General features: G+C 36.7%; 2 protein-coding genes across 2 annotated transcripts; one reads left to right on the top strand and one right to left on the bottom strand.

The window, feature by feature from the left end:
• The first annotated feature begins 400 nt into the window (after positions 1–400).
• Positions 401–11,577, top strand: LOC107195051 (ras GTPase-activating protein-binding protein 2). The gene is made up of 9 exons (XM_015584813.1): positions 401–586; positions 2,024–2,207; positions 2,280–2,460; positions 3,104–3,475; positions 3,541–3,966; positions 4,079–4,265; positions 8,432–8,691; positions 8,784–8,946; positions 10,938–11,577. The coding sequence occupies exons 2-9, from the start codon at positions 2,110–2,112 to the stop codon at positions 11,081–11,083; spliced, it is 1,833 nt and encodes a 610-aa protein (XP_015440299.1). The 5' UTR covers positions 401–586; positions 2,024–2,109; the 3' UTR covers positions 11,084–11,577.
• A 7,837-nt stretch (positions 11,578–19,414) lies between these two features.
• On the bottom strand, positions 19,415–21,325 carry LOC107195053 (putative nuclease HARBI1). The gene is made up of 2 exons (XM_015584815.1): positions 20,909–21,325; positions 19,415–20,391 (listed from the first exon to the last, which is right to left on the bottom strand). The coding sequence occupies exons 1-2, from the start codon at positions 21,149–21,151 to the stop codon at positions 19,891–19,893; spliced, it is 744 nt and encodes a 247-aa protein (XP_015440301.1). The 5' UTR covers positions 21,152–21,325; the 3' UTR covers positions 19,415–19,890.
• Between the last annotated feature and the right edge of the window lie 254 nt (positions 21,326–21,579).

A 21,579-nucleotide genomic window follows, 5' to 3' on the forward strand; every position in this document is an offset into this window, starting at 1 on the left:
TAAAAATTTAGTTAGAAAAATCTAACTGCATAAACACCACAATTCTTTCTTAAATGAAACAAATATTACAAACGGTATTTGCAAAAATAATTTGTTCAGTATCTATATCGAGAAAAAGCAGCAATCTAAGTGCGTCATTCCACTTACCCAATACAATTCTCGATTTAGCAGAACCTAATACCTCATTGGACCTATCGGAAGCCGCACCAACGTCAAAATCTTTTATTTCAATCTTTCCTACAATTGGTCCGTTTTGCAACTACTAATCTTTGTAACCAATCAAAGTCCTAGCATACCAGAGAAACCATATTCCCTGATGGTACAATGGACAAAATAGTTCTTACAAAGTCCGCACAGCTCCGTCTTGAATACGAGAGTCGTTCATCTTCGTACGACCGGTGCTTCTGTGCAGGTTCCGCTGCATGTGCTGACATCAAGGTGCTCGGAGGACTCATACATTGAACTGTTTTTATAATTACCATTATTGTGAACTGTTGTTGTTCGCGCGAGCTCTTCGTTTTCGTAGCAACTTCTCGTCCCTCCTGGAAAAGCCAGTGACTATATCGGCTAGAAGCAATTCCGTCGGGTGAGTCTAGCACGCCATAAGATCTGTGTTCTTTCATTCGACCACTCGGAGGGAAGAACTCGCAGAAAGGCGAACATGAGACGCGAGTGTCTTATTGCCGAATTATAAACGATATTTACCATTTAACTCGTAAAAGACAGTGATACCCGCTTTTAACTGTATTGGAAATTTCCTGTCGGTTTGATTAGCATTATGGATTCTCGAACGAAGAAAAATCGCCATGCTTGCTCGTGCAACCGGGCAGCCCCCTTGCCCTCGACCTCTTGCATGGTACATGAATCGAGGGATCTCTTGTTTTCGAAGAACTCTTTTACACCAATTTTCTGTTAACTTCTGTATGTGTTAGAACACACGTTTTCTTCTAACGTGTGAATTGCAATTAAAGGAAGCTTAATATAAAATCATTAAATAGAATTGAATTTTAACACGCGATTGGCAATTCTATTGTGTTTATCGTGTGTGAACGCTATGTAGTTGTATATGTTTGTGTTTGTTGTGAAGGATTGAATTGGGCATAGTGTAACACAGACATTGTTCTTGGAAAAATATATGGGATACTGTTTTTAATTTCATTTTATTGTAGTTAAGAGTTTTTCTATTTGGCACATCACTCTCATGTGATATTTAGAGAGCCACTTAGATTGATGTGCGTGTTTCTGCACCTCTCATGTGGATATACTTTTGTTTTTTGTTATATTATAATTAAAATGCAAATTTTATACATTTATGGTAAGATCGAATTTGTCTCTGTTAAAATATTCAATCAATCTATATTGTAATAATATTAAAATTTTTAAATATTTGAACTATTGAATGTAGGTATTTCAAAATGTATTTGAATGTTACATTCCAATAATTTTATGTATATTACTTATAAAGATACCTAGTAATGGTTGGGTATTATATTGGTCTTAAAATAAAGTCAATCTTTTTTGTGTAAAATATGATTTCTTATTTCTAAGAGAATTGCAAAAATAAAAAGATATATCTACTTATATGAAATTGCCACATAACTTGTATGTCTTTGAATCACAGATCAATGTATATTTTTAAGCACTCTTGATTTATTTGCTAATATATGACATACATTTTCTATTTCTTATTCTAAGTTTGTTACATTCTTTATATTAAACAAATACAATAAGTATGTTAAGTGTTCCCACAAGACAAAAAGCACAGAACAATTATAGTAGTAATAATTCCTTTTTTCATATTATTTATAGTATTTAAAAGTCCACCCATCAATTCAACTAATTCAATTTTGTACAAAAATTACTACAATCTAAAATCAGTTACAACTCAGAAACAAGATTAAATCAGATATATAATTGTATATATATATGATATATATCCAAAAATTGTTTATTGAATTATAATTTTGAAGTCTTATTTTAATTTAACCGTTTATAATTAAATATATACTTTTATTTGTTACAGAATTTTTTTAATTGTAGAACATTTGCCACGCAAACATTTGATTGCTGCTTAAGCAAAGTATTACTTCAGACGTTAGGAGTAAGAAAATGGTCATGGAGGCATCCCCTTCTCCACAAAATGTCGGTCGTGAATTTGTCCGACAATATTATACTTTACTTAATCAGGCTCCAGCACATCTTCATAGGTAATTTATTATATTATTTTGTGACTAATCTAGCGACTAATATAACCTTGTTTACATTAAATATTATTTTAGGTTCTATAATCAACATTCTTCCTTTGTGCACGGAGGACTAGATTCTAATAGAGAATCAACTCCAGCAATTGGCCAGAAGCAAATACATCAGAAAATTCAACAGCTAAACTTTCGAGACTGTCATGCTAAGATAAGTCAAGTTGATTCACAGTTGACACTTGAAAATGGTGTAGTTGTACAAGTGAGTGGCCATTATATATAATAAGTATGGCAAACCTAACTTTAAATTTATTACTATTCTTAAAACAAGGAGAAAGATAAAAAAAAGTTTCTTCAACACCTCGAACACAGTGTCATCTACATGAATACATATATGGATTAAGAATTAAATATTAACAAAATAATATAAGTTTGCCGAATGTTTATAAAACTTGATCATTTTAATAGATATATACTAGGATAAGTCATTATCCATATAAAATTTGATACTCAATATCGTAAAATATGTCATAACATATTATTAAACAGTTGTATTTCCAAAATATATCGAGTTTCCTCCAACTGTGATTGGTCATATATCAATACTGTGACACTAGTTGCCAGTTTAATATTTATTTATTAAAATAGTAATGTAGTGCAATAGGTTCTATAACATGGTCAATTGATTCTCAGAGAATCCAGTGTTATACAAAACTACACTAATCATACACTATTGTAATAGTTTGTTTTATATATTTTAGTTCGTCAAATTTATGTTGTACCAGCTTTCAATTAAATTATAATATCTTACCGACAAAACTGTGCGGATCAAACCCGTATTAGGTATATAAAGTACTATTGCACAAAATTCGACATTAATTTTTATTGTATTTAATTGCTCGTAGGTATCTGGAGAACTTTCTAATGCGGGACAACCAATGCGTCGTTTCACACAAACGTTTGTGTTGGCAATACAAGCACCAAAAACATACTATGTACATAACGATATATTCCGTTACCAAGATTTGATCTTTCCTGACGAGGAGGAAGCAGATGTAGCAGGTGTAGAGGGGGGTGTAGGTGAGTCCGGTGAGAGGGAAGGGGAAGAAGGAGGGCGTTCTGAGCCCGAGGAAGATGAACATCAAAATCAAGGGCAGCAACTTTCAGCCCTAGCTACAGCCACAGAACCACAAGCCCAGCCACCACTTATTCCTGCACAACAACCTGTACTTCAGCAACAGCAGATGTACTATGCGCCGCTACCGCAACAGTCTCATGTTAGTTTGATGCCTTAAATTAAATACCCAAGTGAAATGTGATGCTAAGTAAATATTTCTTTTAGGTGCACCCGGTAATGCAACAAGTTTTAAATGGTTCTGTTCACGAAGAAACCCCACTAATTACCCAACAACCACCACTGCAACAACAACAGCAGCAGCCACCACCGCCACCACCTGCACAGCAGCACCAATACATCAATGAACCCACAACACAAACACAGTTTGTACCGGAAACTGAACTAGATAGCGTGGCTGAACAGCAACAGCAAACTGAAAACGAACAACAACAGACTCAGTCTACTGAAAACCTTGAGCAGCCTGAGCCTGAGACGTTCAATTCTACTACACAAGAGTCTGAACCAGAACATCAGTTGCCAAATACGAATGTGACCAGTAGTGGACCAAAAACGTATGCCAATCTTGTCAAATCGTTTCCAAGTAGCACAGGTGCTACCAGTCCTCAGGCTCCAAAGTTGTCCACGTCGCCGGTATATATTTTATTTTCAATGATTTAATTAAGGCAACCTTGAAAACAAATAAAAGTACACGAGTACAAAAGTACATTAAGTTGATAAAATATATTTGAATTTATATTTACAGCCTCCAATGACGAATTTGCGTTTAGATGATAGATCACCGTTGCATCCAACTAGTAGTGGACCTGTACTTGGCACATCGAGTAATGTTTCAACGCAACAACAACAGAGTCACAGAGTTGGGAACCAGCAGCCACAGCAACAACAGCATCAACAGCAACGGGTTCCAAGAGGTGGAGCGGTACAACGAGGTAAATTAAATACCCTGTTTATTCTACCAGGTTTCTTTCAGTTTAATTACGAGTCCTATTCTACTGTCTAATTCTGTTTTACTGACTACTGTTACTCTCTGTTATTCCTTTCAATCCTCACATTAAGCGGATCTAAATTCTGATGACAGTGGCATTTCTTGAATTGACATAACATAAAGGTATAGCCGGATAAGGGGGGTCAAAAGTCCTCTTAGACCGATTTGGACAAATGATATACCATTCGATAGTTTACTAAGAAAAAACGATTCGTATCAATTTTCAACCCTCTACCTCGACCAGGTGGATAGTAGTAAGGAAAATCCGGATTATGTGGTTTTTCCTCTATTTCTTCTATTTAATCGCATACAAATTTTTGTAAAAAATCTGATAAATAGTATTTGCCGAAGCACGCGATAGATAATTTTCTGCAACTTCTTGGTTGAAAATCCTAATTATTAATAATAAAAAACGCAATAGAAATGAAACTTGTTTTTCTTGAGATCTTAAATCGATTATATTTATATAATTACAGTAACAACATATTATCACAAGTATTGTCCTCAATTTTTGGAGATTTTTTGGTAGGGTGCGCCGTACTGTTAAAAATCAAAACCCCATATTTTTGATGTTTTTTCCGTGAAATATTAACTTATACTTTCAATTTTGGTATTTACTTTATTAAGTAAATACCAGTAAAACAGTATCTAAATTATAGATGTTGACAGTGACATTAACTTAATTAAAACTATGCTGTATCCGCTATATACTAAAATATTGACCGACTTTCCAAAAGTGTTATTAGTGGAGCGGCTAAGCATCCCAACTGCGAAACTGCTGTAAAGCTTTTTTAGATGTGGTTCGAGCCCCACACAATGTACAGTAAAAGATCCATGAGAGTTGGCTAGGAAGTTTTCCGTGAGAGTGCCGTGCCTACTTCATTCCCACCACTGGGGGGCATAAAATATGTAGAGGTGTTCCGACTTTTAAACTCTCATGGAACCATGAGAGTAATTTACTAGTATTATACTATATTTTCTTTTAATTTCTAACTAAATGACAAATAATAGTATTTCTGTTAAGGATATAGGGTAGGATAGTCACACTGTTAAGGATCTCATTAAAACGAGATTTATGAGGTTTCTATGTATATTGTAGGTTAAAATATTCTTAAGTAAATACTAATCATTGTCATTTAGTTACAAATTTAAAGAAATATAAATGTAATAAAAAAAACAACAGTGCTTTGTACGGGGCTCGAACCACATCAAAAAAAAAACTTCGCAGCGGTTCCGCAGTCGAGATTCTTAGCCGCTCCACCAACGACGCTTATGGATCGTTACGTGCCATGTTCGCGAGCAGCGCGGATGCCGGCGAGTGTAGGGTTTTCCAAGGAATATGATTTATCAGTTTGTTAGTAAGGTGCGCGGATGAATCTGACGCGAAATCAGAGAGCTGCTGGGTTGATTGAAAACGAGGACGAACCTGATGCGAAATTAGGGAGCCGCAAGATGGTGACATTTGTGGACGAATCCGATGCGAAATCGGGGAGTCACTAGGATAAAATTGTGCAGACGAACTTAACGTATAGTTGAGGAGCTGCGAGGAGGGTGGAAAATCTGTACAGACGTACCTAATATGAAATCAGGGAGCTGGTAGCATGCGAACGAACCTAACTAGGGAGCCGCAGGAAGTGTTAGTTAAGTCTCGTAACTCGTTAAATAAAATCTGATATAACTCGAGCGGTAACGTTGTATCGTGTGGGAACGGTCAATTACAACTATAATGATTACCAGACCAATGAATTTCAAGAGTAAAATTGCGTTTTTTAATGAATATTACTTATATATTACATAATCAGTCTTTGGTATAAGTATGCGTAGTATAGTGTTGTCGCAGTAATTACTAAGTGTAAAATTACTAAATGAATGCTCGGTGTTAACGCACTTGCAATGCGGAGACTAACAAGGAAAGGACCCCTATGTCCGACTTCGATTATAAAGGGGTTTTGTGATATGATAGTATGCAGGTTCTTAATGATGTATGTGAAGTATTAGGTGTAGACACTCAAAGGTTTTGAAGATATAAATAACTAAAGTTACATAGTTTTGAGATGTACTATGAAAATAAATCAAACTATGAATATAATCTAACCTATTCTGCCCGTGATTAAGTATTGAAATTATCATCGGTGTTTATACGTGACTATCTCAGTAAGATAAAAGCAAAAATAAAATTTAGTAGTTGTGAAAAAGTGGATATGCTTTTAGTTTATGTTGAGTGCCGTAGAAATGCAACAAGAGCTATGACTATGTAAGCCGAAATTTATCCTGAACGAAAGCAACCATGTCGATTGATATTCGAGAGACTTTGTACACCGACGAGCAAACTCAGCTTCCGCTAGGTGAAAAATTGGCGTAAGGGAAGGGCCTCCTACCACTTGATAAATTGATTTCAGGTACTGAAATAGATGTTACATCGGATGTTAATTTGGCATCAATTTCAGTAATTCCCAATACCAAATGGTAGGAGCATGGTAGAAGGCCCCTTCTTCCGTGTTACTTTTTCCCCTAGTGGAAGCCGAGTTTGCTCGTGAGTGTACATCGCTTCGAAAAAGCGGAAGTTTTAACTTTACCAAATGTAACGTAACCAAAACTGCTAGTTCTGAAGAAAACAGAATAAGCGATTACGATTTCATACGCAGAATCGGACATGTTGATAAACATTGTCGTGTAAACTCCGCGGTCTTATGGAAATCTTTGCTGGTATTGAATATCCAACTTAATATTACGCACAGACCATTTTCAAGAAACAAAGTGAAATTATTCGTTCATTATTGATCTGTTTGTACCGTAAAGGGGACAAATGTGCCCTTAGACCGATTTGGACTTGTAATATACCATTCGATAACTTGTCAAGAAAAACAGCCGGTGCCAAGTTTCAACCCTCTATCTCGATCAGGAGGGTAGTAATAGGGAAAGTTCGGATTTCGGAAGAACGGAGGTCCTGAGTTAAAGAAATCTCGAGTGAGGGTTATAATTTTGTTTGAAGCTTTGGTTATACGAGGAAGAATCAGAATTTTTCTCATAAATAGAATCATGTGAAACTTCTATTTTCAATGCTACTGCGAGTACCTCATCTAAAAAAACGGAATTAATAGAAGCGAGTGTAATATCCTTCCTCAAATTATTATTTCTAATAGCCTTAATGAATTTTTGACAAGCCTGCTTGTCACGATACTCAATGGTGGAATTAGAGAAAATCAACTCCGATAAAACACAAATTAGATTTGCCACTGTTGAAGGGATTCTCCAACATTTTGCTTATAATTATAAAACTTGTATCGGTTTAATTGAGTCAAATGTTCACCTCCACATTGGGTATTTAATCTAGAAACTAATGCGGCAAGATCAGTCCGTTTGGACTCCTCCATACACGTCCAAACAGATAAAGCTTCACCTTCGAGGGAATCTATCAAAGCTAAAGTTTCTGTTCTTTCATCCCAATTATTTATTTCATATTACATATTGTTGAATTTCGCGGGTTTAGCGAGGTAAGGCACCGAGGATAGGGAACGAGGAGAATTGTGTACTTACCTACTTTTGATAGGAGGAACACGACTACGAATATCAGAATTAGTTACGGGTACCGCGTCCAATCTACGAGGAATGTTAATTAATAGAGAATGTTAAATAATAGTATTGAATGTTATTGTAGTAACGAAGTAAGCTGATTATGATTGGTTTGATTTTCTATAGACTTTCATTGTATTTCGGCTCTTGACACTTCCAGAAACTCAGCTATCCTCTAATCCATTTCTGCCCTTGAAATGTGGCAAAAATCATTCATTCTCTTTTCTATTTGCTCTTCGAATGTCAGCATTCTCCGTTCCAAAGAATCGCTGCTCGCTGTCTAAGTATTAGTAGGGATCTGAATTATCCTACATATAAAACCAGTGTTTCGTGGGCGCGGCATAATCTCCAATAATGAAGAGACAAAGTTTATAACAAGAATTATTTATTTCAAGAAGAGGAGTACTTATCTTTGACACATCCTTCTTCCATATAGGGCAAATCATGGAAAATATGGGAATGGTCCAATGTTTTTAATGTAATATACGTTTTTGTTTTTCTTAAATACGTGTTAGAAATAATTTATATATTCTGTAGACGGTGATCGTCGTGGTACGAGGCAAAGTCAATACAGTGACGCTCACCAACTATTTCTTGGAAACTTGCCGCACAACGCATCAGAGGATGACCTACGACAAATATTTGAAACATACGGTAGGGTAGTGGAGCTGCGTATACATAGTAAATCGAACGACAGGTGTAAAGGACCGCAAGGAAATAACACAGGAAAAGTGCCTAATTATGGGTTCATCACCTTCGAAGACAAACAAGTTGTTAACACAGTGTTAATGAACTTGGTTAGTTAATTATAGATAATTATAGGAAAAAGTTTACTATATGTTTAAATTTTGTTAATAAGTTTACATTTTTGTTATACTTCCGATTTTAGCCGATTTATTATCCTGCCGAAAATCGACAAAAATTAAATGTGGAAGAGAAGAAAGTCAGGCCTAGAGGGACAATGGATGGAAGTGGTGGACGGTTAAATTCAAACGATGGTAATATGAGAGCAATGGGCGGACCACAGCAGCAACAACAGCAAAGAGGTCCTGGTAAGTTATATTATAAATTTTAATAATACAAGAATTATATGTAAAGATTGATAGGTAAGTAGTGTACGTTTCTAGCAGTGACATACGTGATCTGTTCCAAAAGGAATGAGACCGTTTTATAACTCACGTTGGTAACGCTGACAATAAACAAATGAATGAATACGATCTCTGAACCTTATTGAAACATCTTGCTTATTTATACCAGAGAAGAAACGGGGGTGCTTGCGCCCGGGAATTCGTTGTCCCCGAGCATGTATACTACACCAAGCGGCCAATAGTAGCAAAATAGTAGGAATTTATCCGTTTTGGTTCCACGCTGGCATCACCGACGAGGTATAAGAATAGACTTTTCATCTTATGGGAGTTGATGGCCCACCTAAACTGTAGTACCGATGCCTTAAAAAAACCTGTGATTTTAGCGAGCTCTACGTTAAGAGAACGATGAATTTGCGGTGGGTAGTGATGCTAAAATGGAAATGGGACGACATCGCCCCAGAAGTGGGCCGAAAAGATATGTTGGATGAAATGTCTACTCCTACACCTCGTCTGTGCTAGCACATGTATACAAGAACCTATTTGGTTCTATCACAGACGAGATATAAGAATAGACCCAACATGCAATGTAATTTTTTGTCCCATGTTTCGGGGGCGTCAGGAATCCCCATACCATTTCAGTATTTCATTGTTTGCTAGTGAAATCGGGACAATAATGTATGTATGTATCGCCATACACAATCACGGATGTGTGTGTGCTGTGTATTATTACGGTGTCGAACGTAGTTCCTGAAATCGGAAACTTTTATGTAAGGGTGCGCTCGAAACACCGTGATTTTCGTGGGACACGAAGTCGTATAAGATGTTAGGTCTATTCTTATATCTCGTCTGTGGTTCCAAGCTGGCACAGGCCTGGCCAACATGTCGTTGGTAAGGACGAAGTGATGTTCACTGTCCGACAGACCGTCCCTCCACTACTCAATGTAATATACGAAGTAATGAGTCGGCGTGTGGACGACAGGGGAGCAAGAAAGTACGCGCGCATGCTGTGACTATCAGAGTATGCACACTAATTGTTTTTTGTTTTGACGTCATGCGCAGCAATATCAAAACAAATTCGCGGTGGGTATGGAGAGGGAACACTCCCCTACGACAGAAGTGAGCAGACTGATAGGGGAGTGGGACAGAATGGCTTTCGAGCCGCCTGTTGGCCACCCCTGATATAGATATACTGTTAACAACAATCGAATGGACTGAAGTGGTTGCTCCGAATCAGAGATTCATGTTTCATGTAATTTTTCATGTTTTCAATGATCTAGTATTGTGTTGCATGAAAAATTATAGAAATCATAAATCTCCGATTCGAATCATCCACCTGTAAAGAAAATGTTACACATTTCAAAGTTACAAATATAAAACTTTTATTAAAAAATTACAAAATAATATTTAATACAATAATATAATATATACATTTTAAACACTGATAAAGTATGTTGTTAAATGTGGGATGGAATTCCACTGAGGATTACAAAACACCAGGAATTGCAAGATAGTTGTTGAGTACTTGTAGGAAAAATGTGCAACCATTGAAAACTACTGCACAATAAACAATTAAAATTACATACTACTAGTATATTTAAATATGAAATGATGAAGTATATATGATTATAAAAATATAACTATTTATTTATTTTTTTCGATAAATATCGTTAACTTCTTCGGGCTGTTCTTTTATACATATATTACATGTTTGTTCCGTACATGTTGCTGTGTTCCATTTAAAATTTGATTTGCAAAATTGCACCAACTATTTACTATACAGGGTGAGGCACTTAAAACCGGCCACCTGAATAACTTGGCTGGTATTGTTTTTTTTTTTTGAAATTAATAATATTCTACCACGATCATTATTACTATTTTATGTACTAATATTACTGTATGTATTTATAGTATATCATCACAGACTACGTAAACATTCATATCTCTGTATTTTGTAGGTGGTCCTGGCGTGATGCGTGGTGGTCAACATGGTGCGAGAGGCGGTCGTGGTGGATTCTCGCGAGGTGGCGACGGTACAAGGGGAGGTGGTGGAATGAGGCAACCCGGGAATCCTAGTAATCCAAGCTACCAGAACCGCCGCTAATACTTACAGCAAAGTTAAAGGCACTCCCGACTGTTTTTCTTCTTGAACAAGTCACCGGTATATAATTACCATCTTCATTTCCAAAAACACAAAATCCAAGACTATCTCGTATGCCACACTACGTGATTAAAGGCACTGTCCTTTTACGCTTAAAAAAGCAACGCTTGCATCGTTCGTCAAGCAACTGAACTGCAGATGACGCAGCTCAAACTGTATGGACCACGAACTCGAGTAGGATCAATCGGGTCTATTGCATTTAACTATAAGTTTGTGGATAGGGGGATAATTCATTGAACATTCAACCCAGTTCGTTGGATATTTGATGAGAAACGCTACGAGTTCGTCCTGCATACATCGACGTCAATCCACAGGACTCTTCAGATCGAAATACACATCTACATGTATGCGTACAACGAGCGACGCGTGATGATCATCCAGGTTTGAAACTTCGGCGTGTCTCGTCCCCGAGGTTTCTTCCAAGTCAACACACCCAAGAAGCAAAATCTTGTTGCAAAGTTTTGGTGAGAAGTGCGGAAGATAACTCTGACGAAAAGACTAAGGGTCTAGAAACAGTGTCGGAGACGTACGCAGATCACACACACACTCACACGCGCGCGCGCGCGGACACACACAATAGTAACTTTCGTTTTCCAATGGAACGCGTCATACACGTCGCTCCTTTAATTTTCTCCATTCGCAGGTTAGGAGACACAAGCGGTGCGAATTCCGCTTTCGTATAAAATAAGTTACGAGCCAAACTAAACGAAATTAATTACGAGAGGATACGAACCGTCGAAATTTTGAGAAATATCGTGTCGTACACTTCATATGCTCTCGAGTTAATTCATTGACTGCCGATATGAAACGTTCCACCTACGAATTTGCGCAGTGAGGTTGGAAATAATGTTTATATAGGTGTGTAGAGTTGCTCGGTGTTGGTTAAAACGAAGTAGAGAACTGCGGCTGTTCTGTGCTCGCATACAAAAAGACACAGTGTCGACTTTTCTCGCGAACCGTTGACCGATTATCAATCGACCGGTATCGATTGATAGTGGAACGGTTAACCTTTGACTGCAGCTGGTCTCGCCGTTTCCCGAATTATTAACCACTTAAGCTCTACTTCTGATTTTCGTTTGATTTTCTGTTCCTCATGCACTTTTTTTAATGTACGCTCTTTTTTTTTTCCCTCTTAATTCGTATTTACCTGAATCCTATCTGCCAATTTTCTTTTCCTTTTACATTTCACCTTTTTTTTTGTTTTGTAGATCAAATAAATAATTTTATTGCAAAATTTCCATTTTTTACTTATGGTCTCTGGTGATCGCAGAACTCGCTGCTGCTAATAGGAAGAAGGAAAAAGGTCTATTCACAACAGAAAATTTTAAATTATACAAGAGTTGATGTTTAGAGTAGAAGTCAATTTTCTAAGTATTGCACCAATTTTTGTTTCGTTTTGAAATTCTATTTACTGAATAAGTCTTCGCTTACGGTTTTAAAACACCCTGTTCTTGAAACACCCTAGTTTCCATATGCTAATAAGAAGCTTTTTGGAATATTTAAAAAAATACCAACGTAAAAAATTATAAATTCAACACGTGTACTTCTTATAATATATTGTAAAATGAAGTTGAGAAAAAGTTGTTCCCTTACATTAGTAAATATACATATATTGACATAGCTTAGGAATGCTATTTTTCTATTAACACATTCAGAAAGGTATGATGCAACAGTGGGACATCCTGTTATAATATAATCATTATAGATAGCATGGTTTACCAGTGACCACTCTGCATAGTTAATCGAATCAAAAATCTTACAGGTAATATGGACCACCAACTGTCGTTCTGTCATAATTGATGTAAGTTCAGAATTAGTAATTTAAGTCATCGCTTTTGGCAGTATGATCCACCGTTGGACAATCCGGCTGTAATATGATAGGATGTGTTACCTACCGGTGTTGGTCATTCTGTCCTAACATAAAGCGTCGTAGACATTATGACTCATGTGTGTCCAATCTATCATATTTAATTGTGGACTTGAGGAAGTCCATATGATCTGGAATTTGATCTATTTAATTTCAATAAAAATTCACTTCTGTCCCGAATGTGTTAAAGATACTCTGAGAAACGACAACAACAAACTAGTATGTTCAATAAGAAATGATCAGAAACAATTTTGAAATCTGTATTTACAGTTGGCAAAATGAGTCCTGCGATTGTTAGAGACAGGGAGACATTTCTAGATCTATTTGCCTCATTACTATTTGTTTCTAATCTGAATTATTTATAAAGATTTATCGCGTGAAAGGTCAACAGAGTTGAATCAATATAGGAAAGAAGGAAAGCCACGAGTGTAAATCATATTCGCAAAGACGACCGTCATCGTGAAACATTTGTTGTGCATATGATAATTTGTGTGCCATCTCGTATACAATCGCGCTCTGGCCCAACTGTACATGAACCTGAACGCTATTTTTTCCATGGCGGTAACAAAGCAGAGAGGCGACAAGAATATATGTTGAGGGTAGTAAATCAGTTAAAAGTAAAAATGAAAAACCACAAAGTACACGACGACTAGACCGCAAAAGATGCTACGATATTAAGGCTGAGAACGTGTGAAAAGTAATTATTTACGTTTCTTATCGAGATCCATTCAAATGAAAATTGTTACGTAGTAATCTACATTCAAACATCCGCAATAGTTTATAATTGAATGCGTTAAAATTGCTATGTCTGGGATATAGCAGAGTCATCGCTGGCCCAACGCCTGGTCTTCGTTGTACTCGGTCCCTTCCCCGTCACTCTTAAGGTATTTTAGTTAAGTAAGGGCTACACCCTCGCGAAAGTTTTGTGTAACAAAATTTCATGTTTTTAAAACATTGATTTTGTATTGTAGCGATGATACTGCTTGATCTCAGTCGTAGATAAAGTTACAGTTTCGCGTGGCTTCGTTGCTAAATTGTTTCTACACATACGAGGCCTGCTTTCCGGAGAAACTGCTGATATATACGCGAATAATCGTTACTAGAAACTCTCATTTTAAAATAATAAATTATGTATTTACTGTAATGTTTAGTCACATAGACAACATTGTTCGGAAATTTGTGTATTCGATTAATAATGTGGTTCATTCTATTTTCTTCGCGAAGTACATATAGTAAATTCAATGCAACATGTTCAAGTTTCTCAAAAAGTGTTTAAAAGCTACAGTCACGCGAGACCGCCTCTTTATACTTGAACGAAAGCTGCAAATTTTTAGTGTGAATGTTTTCGTTTCTAAGTGACTATTAATAATAATATTAATAATTATAACGATGATGATAATATTAATATTAATGAAAAAGAAGATGAATATAAATGAACGAAGAAAAGGAATGCGAAGACACACACATAATTATAACATTTATAACAATATAATAATTAGAGGATGGCAATTTAAGGAGTTGTGAATTTTTGTAGCATACATTTTTATTTCGGTCTACCAGGCCAGTTTGTGTCTAAACAACCACGGACAACGTTACACAGCAAAAACAAACATAAACTAATGTTAAAGGAAAATGAGAAAAAAACAAACGTCAAATGTATTGTAACTTTTTGCATTTAGTATAATATACCTACCTTACTACCAACTCCTATTAGTTTTTCTTTATTTATCTGAGCAGTACCATTTCTTTACAAATTTAAATAATTAACGTTGCTATGATCGTAATTAATTCTGTTGAACGACTAATACGTAATTACGCTCGTTACACATGTACTAGTTGTTATTCCACTACATTTGAAATACAGTAGCGGACAAATGAATTCAGACAGACATTTATATTTTTGTTTGTTGTCACGATGATGTTACAAAAGTTCTGCCCTGTAGAATGGTTACCTTTAGTTCGATGCTATATTTCACAGTAGTTACATAACGATATCTACTGTATTACAAAATATAAAATAAGTTTTATCTATGTGTATTTGGCTGGAGAAAAGTATTAGGACGCCTCATTTACAAGCACAAATTGTAATCTGAAACATGAGTTCCATGAGAGTATCAAATTCTATCATTATTTTATCCATTCAAGGATAGTAGGAGGCAAAAGTTTGTTAAAAATTTCAAAACAAAAAACCATAGATGACTTAAATGGAACGTTAATATCTATGGTTTCTTGACGTATGGATATCCCGAAATAGACGGTACATTCAATAAAAAAAATTAGTGTTCAACGAGGTCACTTAAAGAATATTATTGTAGATATCAAGGTGTGATCGATCCAAGAAAATAATAATTAGCAAGATAATAATTACTTAACCCAATCAGCCAAATCTGCAAAGCCAAATTTTCTCCAATGCCTGTCATAAAGTTATGGCTACAAAGATGCAAGATTTGCTACGAACAACTTGCGTGTACATTGGTAGCAACATCTGCAGCAAATTGGGTTGCGCAAACCGTGTTTCGGTTTTGTCCTCAATTTGACATACATGTTGCAAGACTTTCTGCCCATTTGTTTTACCATTTTGTCGTTGCCTGCAAAACCGAAGTCAAATGCAGGAACAGATGGCTATGGTTTTTTAGACAACTTTTCTCATTTATTGTTGGCAATTTGCTCGAAACTTGTACACAACTGGTTTTCAGGGAATATAACATCAGTGGTATATCCTTTCTTTACATAATACAACAACAGGTTTTTGTCCGAAAACATTTGTCCGGTACTGCATATACATATAAGAAAAAAACGCGACAACAATAGTCCAGGACTTTCAGAAATTTAATGCTCTTTAATTTTTATCTGAAACATTTTTCAATAGAACCAGCCGTTTTTGAGTTACTAACAAAAAACCGTTTTTTTAACCTTTTAACCAAAAAAGGCCGGGGGGGGGGGCGGAAGCCGGTATCCCATGGACGGTGATTTTTCAGGGGCTCATACTCATCAATAAAACAAGCGATTTATGAAGAGTCCGACCTATGTTTAGTTTTTTCGCAAAAATTTCTAAAAGTACTGGACTATTGTTGTCGTGCGTTTTTCCTATATACTATACATATGTATACATATACAGTACCAGACAGTACAGAGTTCGCACTTTTGGATCTGATACTCCTGAACTACAAGCAGAACGGAGAAATCGCTTGTAGTATGAAACTAATGTCTACAGATTGTTTCCGTTTGTCTTCTTCATCCGCAAAACGTTTGAAAGAGGAAGCTTTTATACTAATTATATAGAGATTGATTCAGTCATCGTGGTCATCTGCATGTGTATGTCGTTTCATTTATCTGGATAGGCATAAAACTGTACAAAGAAAAATAAAAATATTCTGTAATAAATAAGACACTCGACACTTCAAGAAAGGGAATTAACATCCTTTATGCAGTAAGACAGATAAAACACATTTTTCATATTTTTTCATAGCATAGTATAGTCATATCATTAACATCTTACTTATTATACATTGTACAGTTGGACGAGAACAAATAAACACCCTGTACACTAGTACACAGCCTGTATATCGACGATGATTTCATGATTCTGATAACCAGTTGTATACAAGAATCGAGCAAATTGCTGGGAATAAATGACAAATGTTGTCTAAAAAACCATAGCCACTTGTTTCCGCATTTGACTTGGGTTTTGCAGGCAACGTTAGCCGATAAAATGGTAAAGCAAATGGGCAGAAAGTCTTGCAACATGTACGTCAAATTGAAGGCAAAACCGAAACAAGGTTTGCGCAACCCAATTTGCTGCATATGTTGCTGCCAATGTGCGCACAAGTTGTTTATAGCAAATCTTGCATGAAACTTGTAGCCATAACTTTATAACAGGCATTGGAGAAAATTTGGCTTTGCAGGTTTGGCTGACTGGGCATTTTCACGCTTCGTGGATGAATATACATGAGCAAGATGAATAAAATGATCTCTGTGGCAATGCATGCGTTCCGTGTGTTAGGAATAGACTCCGGATGTGTATGCACAATAAATATGTACGAAACATATGCGATTTATGCACGAAAAATATGCAAGTATGTAGGAAAATGTGTAAATTTGCAAGGAAAATATTCAAGATGAACAATACCTTTTTGCGATTTATTGTGACATATTGTAATTCGAGTTACAGTAAACGACAAGCATTTTTTCTAAATGTTCAGCATCAAATAATGACGTCTCAATCCACGTACCCCATCTAGTTAAAATAGGTTCCGATGGTAGAGGAGTACATATCTTTTAATATTCTTCGGTACGTTTCAATACAAAGCGGTGCTTTAATAAAGACCTTGCTTATTGATGGTATTAATTTATTCACTGATGGAAAGTGAAGACATACTTCCTTCGCAATTCTGTGTAAACCATGCATTATAGATACATGTAATGTGTACCATATTTTCGTAAAATAATTTTAGTTCTTTCCCTGCCTTGATCATATACGTTGCTGTATCTGTGATTAGTAAAAGAATTTTTTCCTCACTATCGTTCGGTAGTAATATTTGTAGGGCTGAATTCAGAAACCGAGATATCGCAGAGATTTCCTACCACTAAGTTTGCAATGCATTGGCCTATTGCATTAGTGGTTTCATCCACAGAAATCCACATAAAATGATCCGCAATGTCTTTCCTAATATTGAATTTCGAATACTTGGATCATAGGAATCGTTTAAGTAATTTTTTCGTAGTGTCGATTCATCCTGAACAATGCGGTCTGTATATTTTGTTAGGAAATTCCTCCATACATCGTTACTTAAGACACACTAATTAATACACGCATATTAACAGTAACCATTGCTCGCGTTAAATTCACGTAAAATTAATTTTTTTTAAACTCGTTTGTAGCTGCTCAGAAATAGGTATCCCTTTTGTACGTATTAGCTGCTTCTTCAACGTATTCTTTTGTGTGTAGCAGTATTTATGTTGCAATAACTGCGATTTTCTTTCGCATTTTATAGTTTTATTATAAGTTTTCCAACATACACTTCTTTCATTACTCTCATCGATGACAAAATTGCAATTGCCTTCGATCCAATGTTTCATTAGTGATATTCTACTACTCCGAGTTTTCGGCGTTATTAAAAACACTCTAGTGGATACAAGTACTGCCATATCTAATGCTCAACGAATAACTGAAGCCTATGCAAGTATGTTTTGATGTTTGTCTGTAATTACCACGATGTATATGTTTACGTTGACGACATTTAATAGTAATCTGCAGTTATAATGCGATAGTTTCCTAATAGACTAAATTGATTTCTCGAAAAACTTTTTTTTTAAGAACACGGAAGATATATATAGGGCAAATAACATATGCATTATGCAAAAAGTTAAAAATAAAAAATATATTTTCAGAATTCTCTAATCATAAAACATGTTTCTGCTCAGATCCTATTGCTCTATCCGTTTTCTATAAAAATATGCATTTGCATAGACATCCGGAGTCTAGTTATGAATATGGCGCCAATAATCGTGACTAAAGCAGCCTATAGACAGTCAATATTATTGCAGAATATTTCGGGTTGTGCAATTTAATTGATCGTGTGTATAGACGATATTGAAGGTTGTGCAATATATTGCGTGATTGACGAAAAGTTGAAAATATATTGTGCAACCGGGAAAATATTGCGCTGTCAGTCAGTTCTGTAGGGTGGGCGACAATAAAGGATCGGTTTTAAGTTAATGGTATTTATTCGATCTCCATCTGGAGATGGGCAGCGACAAGCGACGAACTGTCCCGAACAATGGCAAGTCCAGGCGCGACGGTTGGGCTTCGCGCTCTTCTGTTTTCCGCGACGTGTGTTCGACGAGCCGCCTCGCTACGCTCGCAATATGCGTCGCGTCTGATCGGCACACACACACACACACACACACACAAGTGGTATCATATCAACAAGTTCGGATCGTCATGGGTGAAAAGAGTTCAGAAAAACAATTTATTTTAGAAGTTATTGAAGTGTATCATGGCCTTCTGGCTCTTTGGGATGTTAAGTGGAAGGATTATAGTAACCGTGCCAAAAAGGGGGAGCAGTATGATGTGCTTTTGGAAAAATACCGCGAAAAATACCCAGACGCTGACAAACAACAAGTGGTAAAAAAAATTAATTCTCTGCGTACCAACTTCCGCAAAGAATTGAAACGTATTCGCGATGCTGAGAGAAGCGGTGCCGGTGCGGAGGATGTTGAACCTTTGCTATGGTATTTCGAAGAAATGAAGTTCCTTGCAAATCATGAAACACCTACTGCTTCCATCAGCACCATGGACATCTCTAAAGACTCGAGTATTGATGTGGTGGACAACAACGAGGATTTGGGCAATGCAAATGAAACCGACGACCCAACAGTAAGTTGTCTGTTGATAATTTTATTAATTTTCACTACGCGTCTCATATACATGAAATCATTATTATGAATGAAATCAAATTAACAACTTATTATTACATATTTTGCTAAATCAAATCAACTTTTTCGCTTCACAGTTTCACATTTTTCGGGATAGGTATGCCATTTTCAATTGTTGGTCGAGGCTGGTACACCTACAATTTTCCATTGCCATGAAACCTGGCCTTCATTGTTGAAGAAATCAGAATAGGCATTTCTGACCATTTTAGCACTAGTTGTTGCGTTCCTCAAGGAACTGTTTGGCTGAAGTGGTGTTGTCTCATTTACAACATCCCTCCATGATCCGCTCTCGACAACAACGGCCTGCAAATCCTCACTATCTACGAGATTTCTGGTTATGTAAGCTCGTGGTTGGCGTTTTCGCAAAAAGTTGTGTAAATAACAACATGCCAAGACAATTATGCGAGTCTTTTCTGGAGACAGCGCTATTGGGTGCTGTAGTACTCTAAACCTGCTGACCAAAATCCCGAAGACATTTTCGATTACACGACGTGCACGACTCAATCGGTAATTGCGAACTCTTCTCTCCACATTTAATCCTGCTTGAGGGTAGGGTTTTGATTAAATTTTCTGTCATTGCGAAGGCATCATCTCCCACAAAAACGAATGGCAATATTTTCTGACTATTCGGCAGTTGTGCAGGTTCCGGAATTCCCAGTGTCTTATCTGCAAGCGCTTGCCCGAACTTGGTGTAACGAATTACACCGCCATCCGATATTCGCCCGTTTATTCCTACATCAACCATGATAAACTCATAATTCGCATTAGCGACTGCCATCATCACAATGCTGAAGAATTTTTTATAGTTCAAAAAAAGTGATCCAGAATTGTGGGGTTTTTTTATTGCGACATGTTTCCCATCGACTGCACCCAGAGAATTTGGGAAATTCCATTGATCGTAGAAATCTTGCGCAATTTGTTTCCATTCTTCTTCGCTAGTTGGTACCTGCAACAAAGGATAACGAAATTATAAGGCAACAGAACATTTTCACTTTTTTATTTATTTATTTTCTATTTTTTTTTCTTTTTATTTTTTTTCCACACGAAGGATACACCTTCTACAAAGAAGATGAAGAAGAAACGTGGACCACAAGATCCTTCTGAGGAGTTGGTGAAAATGGCTTGCCAGCGCCTTCGACAACCACAAGATGACAGCGACAAAATTGCTGCAGCTTGGGCAGTAGAGCTCAGAAAAATGGATCCGCGACAGCAGATGTTTGCCAAGAAGGCCATCAATGATATACTATTTGAGGGGCAAATGGGGACCTTAAATCGTAATTCGGTGTTAATCACTCAGTAACCCTTAATTCGATCAATTTGATTCCACAGCATATTCCCGTGAGCCTGGGCAAAACGCTAGCACCGATTTCGCTAGTTTTCAATGAGGAAGTTACTTTCAAAATGCATGTCTTCAGAAAAATTTTGCCTTTCAAATAAAATGATGAAGTTGAAAAAGTGCTCACCTTGATGTATTCCTCGAGGCTGTTGATCAGAGCAATGCAGGTTTCCATAACGATGTGCCCTATTGACTGAGGTGAAACAGCAGTTAAACACTTGAGGTCTTCAAAGCTATTTTTGGTCGCGAGATACCGTAGGGTTATGGAGAAACGTTGACTTGGAGGAATAGCATCGCGCATGGTAGTGTCCATTTTTTCGATTTGAGGAGTGACCACAGCAAGGAGTTCATCGAATAATTCTCCGTCCATCCGTAAAAAGTTGCGAAAATCATTAGGTTCAATGATTCTCAGTTCATTGAGTAACTTTTCTTCCCGTCTTCTTTTTCTTTTTCAAGCCTACGCCCACAGCAATTGAAACACAACACGGTTCGGTATCACTCAACATGACTTCACAACATGAAACTCTCTAGCGCTTCCAGGAGACTGATTTGCACTGCGCTTCCAGGAGGTTGCACAATACATATACGTGCCGTCTGTGCTCGTGGTTGCACAAAATATTGCACAACCTTGAATATCGCCTTCGAACGATTCAAGTTATTGCACAATATTATTGAACGTCTATGGGCCGCTTAAGATTAATCGTGAATCCAAACGATTATTACGAAAAACAAAAAAGAATCTTCCAGGCGTGTTGCGTAACTTGTCGTGGACTCTCCCCCTGTACAGCGAGCGGAACG

Source organism: Dufourea novaeangliae, unplaced genomic scaffold, assembly GCF_001272555.1.
Source record: "Dufourea novaeangliae isolate 0120121106 unplaced genomic scaffold, ASM127255v1 scaffold46, whole genome shotgun sequence".
Classification (NCBI taxonomy): Eukaryota; Metazoa; Arthropoda; class Insecta; order Hymenoptera; family Halictidae; genus Dufourea; species Dufourea novaeangliae.